The following is a 19,479-nucleotide window of genomic DNA, read 5'->3' as shown; positions in this document are numbered from 1 at the left end:
AAAGGTAAATCATACACAAAAAATACAATAATAAATAAATCATAATTTGTAAATATGGATTTGTTTATCCATGTTCAATATTATAATAAGTAATTCATCAATAAATTGTGTCCACAAATGATTGATTTGTGCTCTCAACTTACTTAAAGTTGCTGTAATCACTCTCGCTGTTTTAGCCTTCCTGTCTGTTTTGTAGTAAGTCCCCTCCCTCCTCTCTACGTCACACATAAAACTGCTGCAGCATGGCAAGACACAGCAGCAAACAGGAGGATCATGCACTCTGCTCATGCACAAGCAAATAAGACCGCCTCTTTATGGAGTTCTCTGTCCTGATTAAATAAAGTGGGCAGGTATACCAGAACATCTCTTTTCTCTTTTGCTGCATGTGCATGGGGAGGAGAGACATGGATTACCGACAAATACTTTACTACTGTTGGAATATAGAACTATTTAATACTTTTTTAATATAAAAATAAATTAAAAAATCATATACAGAGTTTAATTTAGGCTCTCAAATCAGTAGTTGGTTTGTATAATTCAAAGTGATGGTTGGGGTCTTTTGATATGTGGTTGAACTGTATGAGGTCCTTATCCCTAGTCAGTGTATTACCTGCTGTAGATGCTGTAGCCGTCATGTCTCCTCGTGTGGAGAAGCAGTGCCTAGTACTGACAGGGCATTGTAATGCTAAAAGGTACCGACAGCCTAAAAGAGGTACAGCTGTTTTATATCCCTGTAAGATAAATATCTGTAAGAAACTTAAGTTAGCCTAAAAATGATTAACAAATTTACAGTATTTTTCTCCATGTAATGTATTGTTCTTGAAGGGTGTGTGAAGCAACGTTACCCGCATGTCCCTGCTTTTGTGAGTGTGTTTTTTCATTGCCTTGATAATTATATTTATTCCTTGATTTTTAAACTGTTTATTTTATGTTGTTGTTATTTAGCCTGTATGAAACGTGACAGACAGTTTTAAGTGTTTGTAGAACTACGGGCTGAGGTGACATCTCGCAACTGAGGCCAACCCGTAACAAGAACCTGTCTCTGCTCAAACAAGTGTGTGTTGCAAATTGATACTCAGCTTGTGTTTGTGCAGGAAACCTGGGAGAAAGATGTTTTCTACAAGTCAGAGTGTGTTCAGCTCTGTTCTTTTGTAGCTTCTAACTGAAGTTTGTTTGTACTATAAAAAATCTACTGTTTCATCCTATGTGCTTTCAGCTGTTCTGGGTGTCATGTATTGTTATGGTTAGTGAAAACACATTTTCGGTGATGCTGCTTCATAATAAAAGCTTTTAAATGACTAAATGATAGGGGGGGGTTTATTGTGAAGAATTTATAGGAAGTTAAACATGTTTGTAACTGAATAAGTGGGCCACGTTGTCAGCAGTGACACTTCTATAGAACTGCAGGGATCAGGATGAACAGGTGGTTTAAGACACACCTTCAAGCAGGTAGCCCAGTTGTGGCAGAAATGCAAATCCCTGCCACTCCCGGCTTCCACATGGAGTCAAAGTGAGTACAGCCCCCGTTGGCTGATGTAATGGAGAAACACACTGGTCTTGAAAGATTCTAAGAAGATGAATGACAGACTGACTTACAATAAGAAACAATGCTAGCAAGGGTCTGTTCCAACACACCAAAACAACATTTAGATGTACACATTAAATTCATACGATCTAATGTATATTAAATGACACTAAGGTTTTTAAATCCTCAACCTTAACATCCCACATCAGCTCTGTAGCTACAGCTTTCAAGAACTAGCTACTTACTTACTTACACTAACTTATATTACACAGCCACAAAAATGCAGGCTTATCTTCATGTAGATGGTAAGTGACATGAATCATGTTTCAGACTCCCTTCTTGAGTTATCAATCAACACTCGCACAGAAAACAGTAAAAGACGTTAAGGATACAAATACAAAAAATATTATTGAATGATGCCCAACGAGCAAATTTTATGTTTGACTTTATCAAAAGATCTCCATGCTGTGGTTAACATTGGTGTTTTTTCTTGTCAGAGTTGGAGCAACATGGAAGGCATCAGGCAGAAGCAGCAGAGGCCGTCAGTGCTGCGGCAAGTTGCCCAAACTGCTTCCATACGACAACATGGTACACACTTCAGTATCTTTAGCTCTACATCACCATACAATCATTTTATATGTGTTTACATTTTTAGTATTCTATTCTTCACACGCTCTCCTAGTTTTTCATGTCAGTTTACACTGGTGTGTTGCGCAACCTTTGAATTCTGGCAGTATTTTACAAGCTAAACCTTTTAATATAAAGTATGCAACTGTTCTTTGGAGACACAGTCATTTCCGCACTGCTGCTTGATATTATTTCTATTTTCTGTGAGTATCCACTGTGACAGTATATTTTGTTGCATGTATTTGCAAGCGATCAAAGGCCTACATCAATGCTTTCTTCCCCTAGTGCATCCAGAAAATAATGCAGCCATTTCCATTTGCAAGGAAGAGGTGGATGCAGGCCATCTTCCCCAGTCCTCTTCACCACACATGGGCTCCTCTCCCAGGCAAAGCCATCGCTACTTCTTCCCCTTGAGGAGAGACAGTCCATTGCAGAGCTCCACCAGGCTTCATGAAGGGTGACTTTCTTATATTTGCACAAAAATATGCAAAGGACTACATCAAAGATGGCGAGATGTTTTGCTGTCTAATTGATAGTTTAAAAACATGCTGCTTTTAAAAACAATAATATATATGCATACTGTAATAAAGGTTCCCTCAGTTGGCAAGGTTAAACAAATGCAGATTCCATTGTGGTCATGGAAAAAATGACCGTCTGGAGGGGTCATTAGTGTCTTTCCATCTCATCCAGTCTACATGTCTATCGTGGACTTGAGAAAGGCTTGTGACCTTGTGTTCTGGGATATCTTGTATTGTGAAAGCATTCAGTCATTTCTAATTAAGCAGACTTTCTGCAGACTGCCAGAGAGTCTGTTTCTGGTAAAGACTTCACTGGACTTCACTGACTTAATTGCCAACAATTCGTTACAACACAAAATCAATTGTTCTTATTATTATTTGTTGAAATATTATGAATATGTAAAACAAGTACTTTATCAAAACACTACTTGAATCATGTAGGCTAGAAATAAAATTCCACTATATAGTAGTACAGGCTGTAGACACAGTCAAAATGCATTTATTAATGTAGTCTTTAGGCCTGTCCGTCAGTGGCTCATACAGCCTTGCACTCTCGCAGACTTGATGTGATGAAAGTGAACATGTCATAGTACATACGACTGAAGTCTGCCAGGGTTCAGTCTGCAAGTCTGGAGGATGCAGCCTCAGTGGGCACTGGGCCCACCATGGTTGTGCTTTGTATGTCTAAGCTGTGTGTAAACATCTTGAATGGAGCTACATAAGGATGCAAAAAAAAATGGCAGCGTCATCTGAGACACGAGTGTCCAGTTTGGTGACCTCAGGACTGAGGTGGTTCTGTGGCACTATGGCGGTGATAAGTGCCAGTGACTGTACTCAGGAAAGTGGCATACTGTCATTTCCCCAAATGAAGCAGTTCAAGTATCTAGGGGTCTCTGTATGTTGTTCTCGATATACGAGTCAATCTATATTCCAACTTCCATCTGTGTTCCTGAGCTTTGGTTATACAATGGTCTGGGTGAATAGTCAATTTTGGTTGGCTGCAGGGTGTCAATTAATGTGTGATATACAGATGCCTACAGAGCTAATCAAGTAGTTACACTGAAACTGTCTGTTCACTGCCTTAAACAGGCCATTGCCTGTATCTAAAACGAGTGGCATTGGCATCAGGTGGCTCCACACACCTTTAAGTTAGAAATAAAAAAAATGAAAAACAATTTGATTTGGGGACAATGAGATTGCTTGTTATTAAACCATCAGATTATAGTTACTGTCTGTCAATGCAAAGTGTCTGACTTTGAATCTCACTAGCAGTGAACTAGTTTACCTCTTATTAATAAGTTGTTTCTTAGGTTTGTATGTAAAGTATATTTCCATTGCATAAGAACCTTGTAGGATTGCAATGATTGTTCCAACTACTAGTCAAAGCCCCAGGTATACCCAGGGCAACGGCGTAAACCAACAACAACAACTACAACCAGCCAACAATAACCAAGGCTAGAACTGTACTCAGTTGAGTCACAGACTCGGAATTTGGTCAATTGTCAGTGTCATGCAAAATTATCCATTTGGGCACTTCTGTTTTCTGGCACCCCTATTGGCAGTTGTTGAACAAATCATTCAAGGCCTTTTGAGTAGTTTACTGTGGTGATGTGTTTATTCAAAGAATACCGGTAAACTGGTAGACTGACAGGCACGGAGCGAATCTGAGCCGGTGAGTGGACCCAGAGCAAATGAAACAGTGGCATTTTATACAGTAAGAACAAAGAACAAGGAATGGCAGGTTCTAACAATAGGTAAACAAAAGGCATGCAAAGGGAGGGGGTCTGCTCTTTGGAGAGTGTGAACAGCAGGGGGTGGGAGGAGGTATTGGGGCACGCATTTAACATCGTGATCAAACCAGGTCTAGATGTCCGTTGATTAACTGGTGTTACGCAAATATGAATCACCATTTAGGTCTGAAGGTCAAAGGGCTCCAAATGTGTATTTTCTTCCTCACAGTAGAACATTGTTTTCTCATGCTTTCTAAAATTATCACAGGCAATCACAAAAAGGATAATTGTCTGCTCTGCCACCTCTGTGATGTGATTAAGTACAGTGTACTTCAGTTACACTGTACTAACCAAAGTAATTACTAAGTTCTAGGAAAGAATATGTCCATCAAATAGGTCCAATGTAGGAGAACACATGGAGTAGGAAGACACATGGAGTCTGATTGTGATACATGATGACGATGATACAAAAATACATACTAATGCAGACAACTAAGTACACTGAATTAAATAAGCTCCTTACTATTCTCATGGCAAGAGGTTGCTTATGAGGAAAATTTTTACCTAGGTTTTTTTTTTTTTTTTTTTAACAACCAATGCTAGAAATTCTTTAGTTTAGCCAAGACACCCTGTGGTGGAGACAATTTTGGGCTAGTTATATAAAGAATTTAATGTTTCACTTATGACCTAATGCTTTACAATTGGTGTGGTGGTTGAACACAGATAGAGAGATAAGCTCCTCCGCAGCTGAATACAAGAAGAGGACGAGGAGATTCTTCAGCTGTAGTCACAGACAACGCACCATTTTCCAGTGCCATGGCCTTTTAGTTTATGAATTTGGTTGATAAATCACCAAACAAGTCTGTGCAAAGTTTTTATCAGTTACTTTTTCAGAATACAACTGCTAATTCTCAACAGTCAACTTCCACAACAATTGCACTATTTCTTTCTGCAGAGGGTGAAATGCATGGAAGCTATGATATAAGAGGCTCTCTGACATAAAATTATTTTTCAACCTTTGGCTCGGCTCTTTCTCCAAATGTCTTCTCTGGTACCACATTCCAAGTCTGAAAGTACTTTTAGTGACTTAACAAAGATATTGATACTGATCCTGAGACATTTCTATCCCTTAAGACTCTCTGAAAGGACCAGTGCTCTGTTTGTGAGTGGCCTCTGCCGCTGGCCTGGCTGTGATGCACTGTCTGAAGATTTCCCCAGTTTCTTGAAGTAAGTAAACTCCTAAGTTATTACATCAATTGACTCATTATTGAAGTGCCATGACATTTTTTCACCTTCCTATATATATACAATGTGAAAGTTGCAAAGTGGTAGCTCCCAACCAGCAGGGTTTTAGCTTGGTTGTGTTGATATACATTTGTTTTAGATTTGGTCTTTCTTTTCCGAAAATGTTTACCTTTGTGTGTTCTCCCTTCTTGTTGCAACCCTCTGAGCCAAGTTGTAATAACACACACACATAATAATGATTTTACATCTGATTTATAATAATCATTTCAGTCTGGACAGATCTACTGATGGACCCTCTTGTATTTCTCATTTGTCTACTTCCACCCTCTTCTTCCTCCCCAACATGGCAGGCCCTGACTCAGTGCTGTTCAGCAGCTTTGATGTAATCAATTGTCATATTTTGTCTCTTAGGCATCTCCATTCTGAACACAGTCATGGTGACAGAAGCATTGCTCAGTGGAAAGTTCAGAAAGACATTGTTCAGTGCATGGAGACTCAGGTGGGAACTCATTTTACACACTCACAGACAGATGTATGCAAGGAGAAATGTCAGGATGCAATGTAGCAACCCAAGTGGTTGTCGGTGGGATCAAGGGCACCTTGACAGTGGACTGGTTCAAGAGGGGCCTAAATTGAACACCCTGCAGTCCCTAAGCCAAGTCCAAATGGGCTGAGCCACTGAAGCCTGTGTTTAGGCTGATTTTCGGTCTGATTAAAAGCTCAGCCCTCTCATACATCTGAATGTGGCTGGTGTGCTGATACGGAGGGGGTGCCCACGTTGAGCATGGCTCAACTTTTGCCACAGCAAAAGAACTGCAATTTAACATCCTGAGGATACGCACATCCTGTCTCATTATAGGACTTACTTGCCTGACTTAAAAGGTGAAATATATGATTTTGAACATTAACATAACAGCAAACAAGAATTTGCTATTTAAAGTTATACTGGAGTGATGGCATCCTGAGCAGAGAATGAAGTCACACTTCTATGTGTGTTATAATCCATGTTTCTCTATTCTTTGTTTTTATAGTCAGGCCAGCTACGTGCATCTTAGTGTATGTCAGTAATTCGGGGAAAAGATAGCTGTTTCATGTCATTACCAGGGCCTCAAACAAGAACGCTTTTGGGAAAGAGGCCACACAGAAATGTTGCATGCAGACAATTATGAACTGACACTGAATATTTTTCCACATTAAAGGAATGCTTCAACAATATTTAGCCTGAAAGGTTTTGTTAGTATTTTTTTAACTTGGACAGAGCCAGGCTAACTTTTTGCCCCTTCTTCCTGTCTTAATGCTAAGCTAGGATATCCAAACTGTACTGAACACACAGACATGAGCTCAACATCCATTGGAACATCTCACTCTCAGAAAGAAAGCAAATAAACACATTTACCAAAACATTGAACTGTCATTGGGGCTTTTCCGGTGGCACTTTTAGCCGTACCGAGTCAAAGCATAACACGCTGATTTTCATAAGACACAACTTATGTTTGTGCAGAAATCTGAGAGAAAAGTAAAAAAATCCTTGTGTGTTCAGCAATAACAGTAATTGTGTAGCTTCTAAAAATTATTGAAACTCTGTGGTTTAAAGTTTGATTTCTCTCCTGTGTCCCTGTTTTTACATTCAGATACTTGCTGTATTTTACTACTTCATCATGTTTACTTTCAGGTGGTGAAAACCCAACATTTCCTGAATTTTGAAATTAAGATAACAAAATAAAGAATGACTTCTGTTGTGAAGAAATAAAATGTGTCACTGAATCAGCAGAACTTTGTTTGCGACTATTCTCAATACGTCTGGAAGGAAGCGTATTAACAGCCGCTTCACTACACAACACCAACACAGTTAAAGACACACCTTCAAGCAGGTAGCCATGATGTAATTGAAATGCAAATCCCTGCCGTGCTGGGCTGACATGCTGAGTGAAACTGGGTCAAGCCGAGCCAGGACATTTGTATGGAAAAAGCTCCAACTGTTGAAGACAATCTGGGCAGCATTAGTTTCAACTGATAAAAAGATATGTTGCTGATGCAAAAAAGAAACTTGATTTTCACTAATGGCTAACAAATTCTCTGCTGGCCTTCTGCTGTGAAATCATATTCTATTGAAGCAAAGTTTGAAGTATTTCAACCATGAGCATTTTCTTTCTCAGCTTATCCTGGAAAAACAGAAACTCATTGCCATGCAGCTTCATCTGCACCTGTCAGAGCACAAATACTCTGATTTGGTATGTTGGTTCCAACTTTTGGTTTCTTTCAGCTTGAATAAAAATTTGACATGCATTTGCTCAGTGTTGTTTGAAGGATCTGTTCATTTCCAACTACTTCATATAGAAGGCAGCTTCTGAGTGGCAATGCGGCCTTCCTCCAATCCTGCCACAGCCTTCGGTAACAGAAGGAGATGGAGTACAACAATGGAGAATTAAAAATCTGGAGGAGCTGCCTCGGTATGGCTACAGAGCTGCTGGTTCTGCACACCTTCTGCCAGGTAACACAGATTCTGTGGAAGTATAGTAATTACAAAATAGTCTAGCAGGAACAAAATTAATAATAGCTCTAATAGATTTTTTGGCACATTCTGAGTTGTGGAATGTGTGAGGGCACATCATTAAGAATTGTATTTATTGTTTATTTGATCACTATCACCATTCTGTCTTTTCATGCTCTCAAAACCGGTTTTATGCTTCAGAATTTGTCGCTAATGTTTCTAACCAACACACATGTAGTGTGGTATTGCAGATATTTAAAGGCAATTTTTGATGAATAATTATAAAATATGTTTTTGAAGAGATGAACTGATGACATATCATTACTTTTGTTGTAAAGATTTGGTCCCCAGTATTGAATGTTACAAACACAACAACATCAGGCCCCCGTACACCTATGCCTACTTGATAAGATGGGTGAGTTTCTTTCAAGGCTAATATAAAGTGAGTCTTTGTTATGATTGATGTGCTTTGACTGATTTCACTAGAGAGTACACATTGCAACATCTTCAAATATATTATCAGACTAGGGTTGCAGAAGTTCACTGGGTTCAGGGTGTATGGTGGTATTGTATGAACATTTAAAGGTATCATATATTATATATATTATCTGATCCAAATTCGACCATAAAAGTGTTGGTGACCACTTGATATGGTGTTTTACCATAAAATGAAATGTCTATTTCAAGTTTGTATGAGGTTCATGTCCATCAGGTCATTATATTGTGTGAAATTATAGTAAAATATGAAAGTATTTTCATTATCTTTAAAGGTATACCATGAAACCATGATATTTTCAGGGATGGTCATCATACTGACAGCATCTTATAACACTGCAACCCTAATTCAGACTCACGGCTTGGTCAACCTTGCCAAAATTTGTTTAGTTAGCTCTAAAATTTGACTAGGTTAATCACGATTTGGACTAAAAGCCGAGAATCAAGGTAAAATAATATCTTTATTGAAGCAATTTGTACTCATTTTTGAATAAGCTAACAATATGAAGACATATTTTGGTATGTACCTATGAACAGTTGGCATAGTATACATGTACTGTGCTTATGTGCATTATGTGTCTGTAATGTTTGTCATGCTGTCATTTACATTGTCAAAATATGTTGAAAAAAGCTCAATATCTTAAAAAGTACAGAACCTTTTGATCAATGAATCGTTCTGTATCTGCTGTAAGTATGTAAGTATGTAAGGAGTTAGTGACGGAAAAGCATGCAAACGTAAAATAAAGTTAAAGAGAATAATAATAAAGAGCTAAGATAATATTAGTGTGTGAGAACTGTATCCCAATTTCAGTACAAATAATTATTGGAAAAAAAAAAAAGCTGAAAACTTACAGGAAAAGCTGAGAAGCAGGGGCGGTTCTAAGGGGGGGGGGGGGCAACAGGGGCCAGTGCCCCCGTAACTCTGAGTCTGGACCCCCCTGTGACCCCCTGACAGGGAGTCTGCATCAATAATACAATGACAGATTTCTTGCAATGATTTTGTTCTGAAGGGAAAGGCAGAAATAAAGTGTCTCAGCAGTTTACTACCCAATCAAAATTGTTGAAATTGTAAACACTGCTTTGTCTGAATGAGGGATTTATCCTTTTTTCCGGGTTGTATGTGCCCCCTAACAAAAAAGCCGGCCCCAACCTGGCCCCCCTATGAAAACGGGTCTAGAACCGCCACTGCTGAGAAGAACACTAGTTTCAATGCTGAACCAGCAGAACCTGTACTACAGCAATCACACAAATAATTTACAAGAAATACTCAGTATTGAGTGAGAGCTGCTGTAACTGCAGCTGGACATGTTGGTTCATTTGTCAGTACACTGAATGACTGATGTTTTTGTCCTAACTATCCCTGCATGTTTCTCACTGTGTCTTGCTGTTTGCAGTCTATTCTAGAGTCTCCAGACAAACAGCGCACTCTGAATGAGATTTACAACTGGTTCACTACCATGTTCTTCTTCTTCAGACACAACACCGCAACCTGGAAGGTTTGAACTACTCACATTAGACATTCTCCCTGATATGTACTGAAATGATATGCATTATGCAATGCAGCAAGTTATTGTACTGTATTATGTAGTCATAATGATTTTCTTTTCTTATTACTGTCAGTTACAAAACAATGCTTTAATTGAAATATTATTATTTTTATATGCTGCTGCAGTGGCCTCTGCTGTTATGCCTTGCCCTAGCATGCTGCAAAGTTTACACTAGAAATGATCCAGAGGTTTTTTATCTAAAACAAAACATCACTTCTCAATATCTAAAAGTCAAGTCCTTTCGAGTCATCTGGTTCAAGTCAAAGCCAAGTCTTTTATCAATGTTTCTCAAGCAAGTCTCAAGTCCTAACATTTGCCACTCAAGTCTGAGTGTAGTCGCATTTCTCCAGTCCCTCTCTTCTGATTTATACTGAAACGCAGCTGCACTGTTTGTTCTTAGGACCTCTTCACATTTGGATAATCTGTCCATCCATCCATCCATCTTCATTAGCTACATCGATTAATTCTTTTAAACTGGAGCTAATCCTAGCTGATATTTCACACTATTTTAATCTAATTTCCTTTGCATGTATAACAAATTTCTAGTGTGTCACATTAAAATTTGGTAACATAAAGACTGTCAAACAACAGCATAGTTGCCAATACTTTGTTGACCTCTGAAGGGCTGTTGGACTGGATGTACTACTTTTTTGTCTTCCTCACTTAGAGAATAACATTGAGTAAAGTCAAGAAGTGCACAAATGCTGCAACAACCCATTACTGATGTCAGCATAGATTTTCATCAAGAAAAGAACTATAAGTGTGTTATTGATTGCCGTTACCCCAGTTAGAGAAACAGTTTGTTTAAGCAGAGCTTTGTAGGTGGGATCAAGAGTAGAGTCATCATATTGCTACGTGGACAGCGAGGTACCGACACTGAACAAAAATATAAACGCAACACTTTTGTTTTTGTTCCCATTTTTCATGAGCTGAACTCAAAGATCTAAAACTTTTTCTATATACACAAAAGATCCATTTCTCTCAAATATTATTCACAAATCTGTCTAAATCTGTGTTAGTGAGCACTTCTCCTTTGCCAAGATAATCCATCCCACCTCACAGGTGTGCTTTAGGCTGGTCACAATAAAAGGCCACTCTGAAATGTGCAGTTTTGCTTTATTGGGGGGTCTGGGGGGGTCAGAAAACCAGTCAGTATCTGGTGTGACCACAATTTGCCTCACATCTCCTTCACATAGAGTTGATCAGGTTGTTGATTGTGGCCTGTGGAATGTTTTTCCACTACTCTTCAATGGCTGAGCGAAGTTGCTGGATATTGGCAGGAACTGGAACACGCTGTCCTATACGTATCGTATACGTGTCGTATCCAGAGCATCCCAAACATGCTCAATGGGTGACATGTCCAGTGAGTATGCTGGTCATGCAAGAACTGGCCACAATAAAAGGCCACTCTAAAATGTTCAGTTTTATCACACAGCACAATGCCACAGATGTCACAAGTTTTGAAGGAGCATGCAGTTGACATGCTGACTGCTGGAATGTCCACCAGAGCTGTTGCCCGTGAATTGAATGTTCACTTCTCTACCATAAGCTGTCTCAAAAGGTGTTTCAGACAATTTTGCAGTACATCCGACCGGCCTCACAACCGCAGACCACATGTAACCACACCAGCCCAGGACCTCGACATCCAGCATGTGGATCCTCCATGATCGTCTGAGACCAGCCACCCGGACAGCTGCTGCAACAATCGGTTTGCATAACCCAAAAATTTCTGCACAAACTGTCAGAAACTGTCTATGGGAAGCTCATCTGCATGCTCGTCGTCCTCACCGGATCTTGACCTGACTGCAGTTCGTCGTCGTAACCGTCTCGAGCGGGCAAATGCTGACATTCCGTGGAGTCTGGCACGTTGGAGAGGTGTTCTCTTCACAGATGAATCCCAGTTTTCACTGTTCAGGGCAGATGGCAGACAGCGTGTGTGGCGTCGTGTGGGTGAGCAGTTTGCTGATGTCAGTGTGTGGATCAAGCGGCCCATGGTGGCGTTGGGGTTATGGTATGGGCAGGCGTATGTTATGGACAACGAACACAGGTGCATTTTATTGATGGCATTTTGAATGCAGAGATACCATGACGAGATCCTGAGGCCCATTGTTGGGCCATTCATCCACGACCATCACCTCATGTTGCAGCATGATAATGCATGGCCCCATGTTGCTAGGATCTGTACACAAAACCTGGAAGCTGAACACATCCCAGTTCTTGCACGGCCAGCATACTCACTGGACATGTCACCCATTGAGCATGTTTGGGATGCTCTGGATACGACACGTATATGATACGTATACGACAGCATGTTCCAGTTCCTGCCAATATCCAGCATCTTCGCACAGCCATTGAAGAGGAGTGGACCAACATTCCACAGGCCACAATCAACAACCTGATCAACTCTATGCGAAGGAGATGTGAGGGAAATGGTGGTCACACCAGATACTGACTGGTTTTTTGACCCCCCCAGACCCCCCCAATAAAGCAAAACTGCACATTTCAGAGTGGCCTTTTATTGTGACCAGCCTGAGGCACACCTGTGCAATATTCATGCTGTCTAATCAGCATCTTCATATGCCACACCTGTGAGCTGGGATGGATTATCTCGGCAAAGAAGTGCTCACTAACACAGATTTAGACAGATTTGTGAACAATATTTGAGAGATATGGATCTATTGTGTACATAGAAAAAGTTTTAGATCTTTGAGTTCAGCTCATGAAAAATGGGAGCAAAACAAAAGTGTTGCGTTTATGTTTTTGTTCAGTGTAGGTACATCCATTAAAAATAGAACAATGGTGACAAGAGCAGATGAGATGAGGTGTAACTGTACAGGATGTCCATTTACAGAAATAACTCTTAAATTCATGTATTTCTTTGATCCCTGCTAACGGCTGATTCATCATTCTCTATTGATTGATTAAGGCAAAACAAACGAGCCCACACTTGAACACATATCATCAAACATTATATGGTGACAGACTGCATCAACAATGTCAAAATAAATGACAGCTTATGGTCATTATCAGTCACTACAGAAGGATGAGGGCTGAGAAGGTGGTTTGGGATGCAGGGTTTGTTAGGGCTACACTGCGACCACATCATAATGGATGGATGGATAATCATGATGGATGGGAGGGCTGGTAAAAATGACCATGTTGATGGATGGATCATTATGATGGATGGATGGATCATCGTGATGGATGGGAGGGCTGGTAAAAATGTTCATGTTTATGACATGTTTATGACATGCATGATTGTGTTAATGTTTACAACATTAACACAATCAGCAAGAGATCAGCTTCCTATGAGGGACGACCAACAGCTCCAGTCGTGCTTTAGATGTGACTAGGGATGGATATCGTTAGGATTGAATCGATACCGATACTCCTTATCGATACCGATACTTATCGATACTCTTATCGATACTACAACATGTAATTTTGTGTAAAAAAATACAGACTTTAGAAGATGTTAAAAGATTCAACCTTCTTTTTATTACCACATGGTAATAATAAAGCTTCAACAGAACAGAAGCTATACAATAACAAATACTAGCACGATGCAGCAATTCAGCTGAATTTAGCAATGAGCTGACAGGAAATCAAGCACAGAAATAACAATATAACATCCGGTTACTTTTCAAAATAAAACACTCCGTGTTGACACCTGCACACAAATCTCAAATAGAGACAAACACAAGTTCTTCTGCTAAACATTCGTCGGGAACACTTCCTGTTGTTGTTGTTATAACACAGACCTTTAACTGCGGTCGCGAGTGATTATGTGATCATCGCAGAAACTCCTCGGCCTCGTGACGCCAGCTGTCTACTGTACTGCGCCATGGCGGACTCAAAATGAAACCCGTGGGGGTTATCGTTACCGGACGGCGGAGCAAAACCGGATCAGACCCCTAACGCAGCTGACAGTATCCAGTGGAAATTCAGGGTAAGCATCATCACCAAACACTTGGAGCGTGCGCATAGTATGAAGCTAAAGGAGGGCGGCGTGTTTGATTGCTATAACAAAGTAAAGTTAGCAGCCCGGCTAACGCTAAAGACTGCAGCGCCGTGGCAGCAGCACCCGGTTTCGTTTCTGCGACGTAAACCTTGCTCCTTTCCAGCACTGGGGAGACATTCTGAAACTTCATTGAGAGCTTGATGAGATCTCCTTTGAAACTTACAGGGAGCCCAAGTTTAGATTTTCTGCACCTGTTTCTCAGGAGAAACAATTGAGAAACAGGAGAAATCAACCACAGTCTCACTTTGGTCTCACATAGATCTCATAGTTGTCTAGGAGAAATGAATGAGACATTACTGAGATCTCTTTTCTAGTTTTCGTTTCCTCTGGGTACAGTTGGGTGGACATTCAAAAACCATCCATGTCAAAAGCCAATAAAAAATAATAAGGTTAATAAAATAAAAAAGTTAAAAAAAAAAAGTACGGATAACAGTACCGTTTGGCCGGTATACATCCCTAGATGTGACAACTAGCCAGAGAAGCCGCTGTTTGCTCGAACACGAGGTTAGCCTAGATGCTGCTTTAGCATATCAGAACTAGGGATGTATACCGAGGACCGGTACTTTTTGGTACCGGCTCCTAATTGGGTGGTACCAGTGTACTGTTAAGATTCTGGACAAACCGTACCGTTATCTGTACTTTTTTTTTTTTTTTTTACTTTTTGTAAATGATTTTTTATCGGCTTTTGACATGGATGGTTTTTGAATCTACCCAACTGTAATGACTATAAACTTGACAACAAACTCCGTGACTTGACGTCGCAGAAACAAAACCGGGTGCTGCTGCCACGGCGCTGCAGTCTTTAGCGTTAGCCAGGCTGCAAACTTTACTTTGTTATGGCAATCAAACACGCCGTCCTCCTTTAGCTTCATACTATGCGCGCGCTCCAAGTGTTTGGTGATGATTAGAGCTGTCCAAAACGATTATTTTTCAAACGATTAATCTAGCGATTATTTTTTCGATTAGTCGACTAATCTAACGATTAATTTAACGTTACATTACCAAACAAAAGTAACGTAGTAACTGTAACTGTCCTTGGTAACTAATATGAGGGAAAAAAAACGCAGTTGTAGGCGGAGCAGTGTCTGTCCTCCCGCCTGTCCTACCAACTCTTCATCACATTTCTACCCGAAAAACGGCGTCTGTCACCGGCAAAAACCCTTAACTCACTCAAGTGGTTGTGTTGATATAAATCACTGCGATGGTCAGCCCTCCCGACCGAGACTTAAGTGAACTTTCCCCAAGAAAACAGCCTCCGTCCCCGCAAGTGATTCACGCAGCGACCTGTTTACTGATGGCGATTATGTAATAATGTAATTTAGCGCAAACAACGTAACTCGTTCACCTTCCAGGATGTTTAGGGGGCCGGGTTCTCAATCACTACACATTATACACGGTCCGTGGGTTTGGAGTGACAGGGGAGACACCTGGGAAACACCCCGACGTCATCATCATGACGTGTACCGTCACGTCTCTTTAGGAGCCGCAGCGCAGCTTTCTGTGTGAATTACATGGCGGTTCGTCTTTATTCCAGCCGGTGCTTCGCACTGTGTGAATGACCAACGGCGGAGAATTGACGAACCGCCGCTGCGGCGTTAATGCAGCTTCTCTGTGTGAGGGGAGCTATTCTCAGCCTCCGCAGGTACTACCACTTCCTGTTTGGGACGACGCGCCGACGCAAATTATTCATGTCGACGAATTTATGTCGTCGATTACGTCGACTACGTCGACGCGTTGTCCCAGCCCTGGTGATGATGCTTACCCCGAATTTCCATTGGATACTGTCTGCTGCGTTACGGCTCCGATCCGGTTTTGCAATGCCATCCGGTAACAGTAACCCCCATGGGTTATACCCCCATCAGTATTGATAAAATCCTAACAAAATCCATCCCTAATCAGAACTAAAGAGTGTCTTGAGATATGTATATTGAAAGAAGATCAAAGAAAGGTACTGAAGGCTTTTTTTTAGGGCGAGCACTAATCCGATTGGTTGAATTTAGCCAATGATAGACGGTGATGGACAGATGGTTAGTCCAATCAGCTGCAGAGTACCTTTTTGAAAGTGCCGGTTTCTAGCAACCCCTTTCCAGATGGTTCTGTGTTACAAATCAACTAACCATCAGCTTATGTAGTTGTTAAACACTGGTAATAATAGTAACTCCCATATGACTTATACATTCAAAGGAAGCAGTGGGGTTTCAGGGGAAATGTGGTCTTAATTTTGCTACACTTAGGACGATTAGAAGCCATAGCATTGTAGCCAAATGGTTTGAGTGATGCGTTCAAGTTCTAGTTATATTTCAGAGAAGCCTTGCTTCTATGACAATAGAATGTTTCTGTTCCAACCAGAATGCAGTGCGGCACAACCTCAGCCTACACAAATGCTTTGTGCGAGTGGACAGAGGAAAGGGAGCTGTGTGGACAGTGGATGAAACAGAGTACCAGAGGAGGAAAGGACAGAAGTATCACAGGTACAAACAATCCCAACACTCAGAACAAATACACACGGAAACTTCTCTTTACTCTCTATTTAGGATTCAGCCTCAATTTCAGTGCTGTCTGTGGGCAGATATTTGTGTTAACATGTAGGGAAGATAAGGAGGAGGTAGGGAAATAATTCAGAATTAGGAGAATCTAATTAATCAATTGTCTGCCCATATGTATTTAAAATAGGAAGGGTGGCTGTAATGAGAGCATATTTAGTCAGTGCAGCGTGTGTGTGTGTGTGTCACACTAACTGTGTGTGTTTTCAGGGACTGTCCTGTGAAGTGGCTCAAGTCCTACTCTCATTACTGCCCAGAGGATTCATGAACACCTGCAGATAGCAGCACTGAGCTGCTCCCTTCGTCCAGAACTGCATGAAGAACTAAAGAATCTTTGGAAATGTCAGTTTGTATTTTGTATTATTTTCATATAACATGTTAAACATGGTTTTAAAGTTTGTTACGTAAAGATATTTTGTACACATACCGTACATATAACAGTTTTTATACTTACTGATTTCTAATTGTCAAAGAAGTTTTGCTAAATAAATGACAACGTCATTAGTGCGTGTTTTGTCTTCAGTCTGAATTGACTCATTTATGAACTGCTAGTTTCCTTCTGGAAACTGTGTATAATTACCATGCAGTACTCTAGAACATGATTAGTTATACTGAAACATAACACTGATGGAATTAGTAATGTAGTTAATTGAGTAACACAACAAACAATTATACAAAATGTCTTTAAAGTATCAGTCTGGTGATATTCTGTATTCTTGTATTGTCAGAAAAAAAAGTCTTAGTCTGCATTTCAGTTCTTCATTTCTGTATTTAATTCTGTTTAATTTAATCATTTATTTCATGTTGACTGTTTTTCTTTATTTGTATTTATATTTTATCCAACAGTTTTTATATTCGACCTTAATATTGTTCAAATAAGACACAATGCGCTGAACTCATGTAATAAGTTGATAAGTTGAGTGTGGGCTGCTGAATCTTGTAGTAAATGGACAAGAAAAATCAGGGACAGTAATCCAATTAAGCTGTTTAATTTTGCCACACTGACATATGGGCAAGACGGCCCTCTTAAGCATATGTAAATTCACAATAGATCTACACAGGTGTGTTAAGTATAGGTCACAATCTGCACAACAGGTCTCTCACACAAGCAAAATATCACAACAAAGTATCAGAGTGTATCCAATACACTTCTCTCTGGGGAAGAATCGTGTTCCCTGTTACCACCTCTGTGAGGCATCCTCACTGCCTCAATGCCCATATCATGTAGTTAATTCAAAATAAGGTTTGTCTATTAAAGTGCCTAGCAAATAATTATTTAACATTTAAATTACGAATATAACACTTAAGTTTGCAGATTCTGGTTTTGGCTCATGTTTTGTTTTGCCAAAAGGATACATATTACATGGGCGCTTTAATATGGGGCACTGATTGTAAAGTTGCGAAGTTGCAACTGTTCACCACATTTAGCAACAAATCACATTTAAAAAACGTATGTGAATCTTTTAATGTTACTTTTGACCAGATTTACAGCAATAATTGTGTAAACTTTGTGATATTTACTTCTCTTATAAAAATACAAGGTCAATGTTTAAATCGAAATAAAAAATCTTAATCTAAATGTTAAATCAATATCAAAATTCTAAATTTAAATCAAAATGTTGAATCTAAATCTAAATGTTAAATGTTACATCTAAATGTTAAGTCTAAATCTAAATATTGAATATAACTGTTAAATCTAAATCTGAATATTAAATGTTAAATCTAAATGTTAAATAAAAATGTTAGATTTAAATCTAAATGTAAAATTCACACTGCCTGTAACCGAAGGCGCCAAAATAAAAGCTCACTGACACGTACGAGCGCTATCCCTGGTCTGCTTCTGGTATTCAGACAGAGTGATTGCGCTGCACTGTTAGTCATGTCTCCTCACCTGCTCTCGCGTTGCCTGCCAGCATGTCCAGCGACTTAGCTGAAAACATTGGTAGGACTGTTTTGACGTCAATACAGAGTTTCAGCAAGGCGTCTGCTACGACAGCGACAGTAACAGCTTCCACCACAGAGCCACCACTGCGCTCGGTAAGCTTTTATTTTGGTACTTCCGGTGACAGGCAGTGTGAATTTGCATATTAGCAAATATTTAGTTTCATCCCTGACATTTAGACTTAACATTTAACATTTAGATTTAGATTTAACATGTATATTTATTTTTTTTAATTAAAATTTAGATTTAGATCTAAAGTTTTGATTTCGATTTAACATTTCGATTTAAAATTTAACATTTAGATTTAGATCTTTTAATTAGATTTAACATTGACATTATATTTTTTACAAGAGAAGCAAATATCACAAAGTTCACAAACATTGCTGTAAATCTGGTCAAAAGTAACATTTTGCCTTTCTGGCGGTTCAACCTTTTGACAGTTTGTAGCTATTTTACATTAGAATAATGGCACACATTAACAAGCTGCAATCAGTGTTTGTGATAAAGAGGCATTAAGCACACTTACATTTTTTAAACATTGCTTCATCTCAGTTCATGTCAAATTCTGTGAAACTCACACTAAAGTGCAGTGAGGAAATACATAACTTCTACACTGTCTTTATTAGGGGTATTTTCTACTCTTCAGTCAGACAGGTATTCTGATGTATCATTAGATGATAGGAGGATGGAGAGGACTTCTCAATCAACATGCTACATCAACAAAAACATGGCCGCTACCACAGAAAAAGTTATGACAAATATGAAAATTTCAATAAAACTGGCCAACTGCAGTTA

General features: G+C 39.6%; 1 protein-coding gene across 1 annotated transcript in view; it reads left to right on the top strand.

Annotated features, from left to right (window-relative positions):
- Positions 1-17,264, top strand: part of LOC115584553 (forkhead box protein P1-like) — a 29,485-nt gene extending 12,221 nt beyond the window's left edge. The window contains exons 3-12 of the mRNA XM_030422044.1: positions 2,023-2,113; positions 2,480-2,609; positions 5,535-5,627; positions 6,057-6,144; positions 7,802-7,876; positions 7,983-8,136; positions 8,475-8,551; positions 10,026-10,127; positions 16,549-16,670; positions 16,953-17,264. Coding sequence (XP_030277904.1) covers positions 2,035-2,113; positions 2,480-2,609; positions 5,535-5,627; positions 6,057-6,144; positions 7,802-7,876; positions 7,983-8,136; positions 8,475-8,551; positions 10,026-10,127; positions 16,549-16,670; positions 16,953-17,010 — 978 coding nt within the window. The 5' untranslated portion in view covers positions 2,023-2,034 and the 3' untranslated portion in view covers positions 17,011-17,264. The remainder of the gene's footprint in view (positions 1-2,022; positions 2,114-2,479; positions 2,610-5,534; positions 5,628-6,056; positions 6,145-7,801; positions 7,877-7,982; positions 8,137-8,474; positions 8,552-10,025; positions 10,128-16,548; positions 16,671-16,952) is intronic.
- Positions 17,265-19,479: the final 2,215 nt, after the last annotated feature.

This window comes from Sparus aurata, chromosome 7 (assembly GCF_900880675.1).
Source record: "Sparus aurata chromosome 7, fSpaAur1.1, whole genome shotgun sequence".
Classification (NCBI taxonomy): Eukaryota; Metazoa; Chordata; class Actinopteri; order Spariformes; family Sparidae; genus Sparus; species Sparus aurata.
This window is presented reverse-complemented; position numbering and strand designations above follow the sequence as displayed.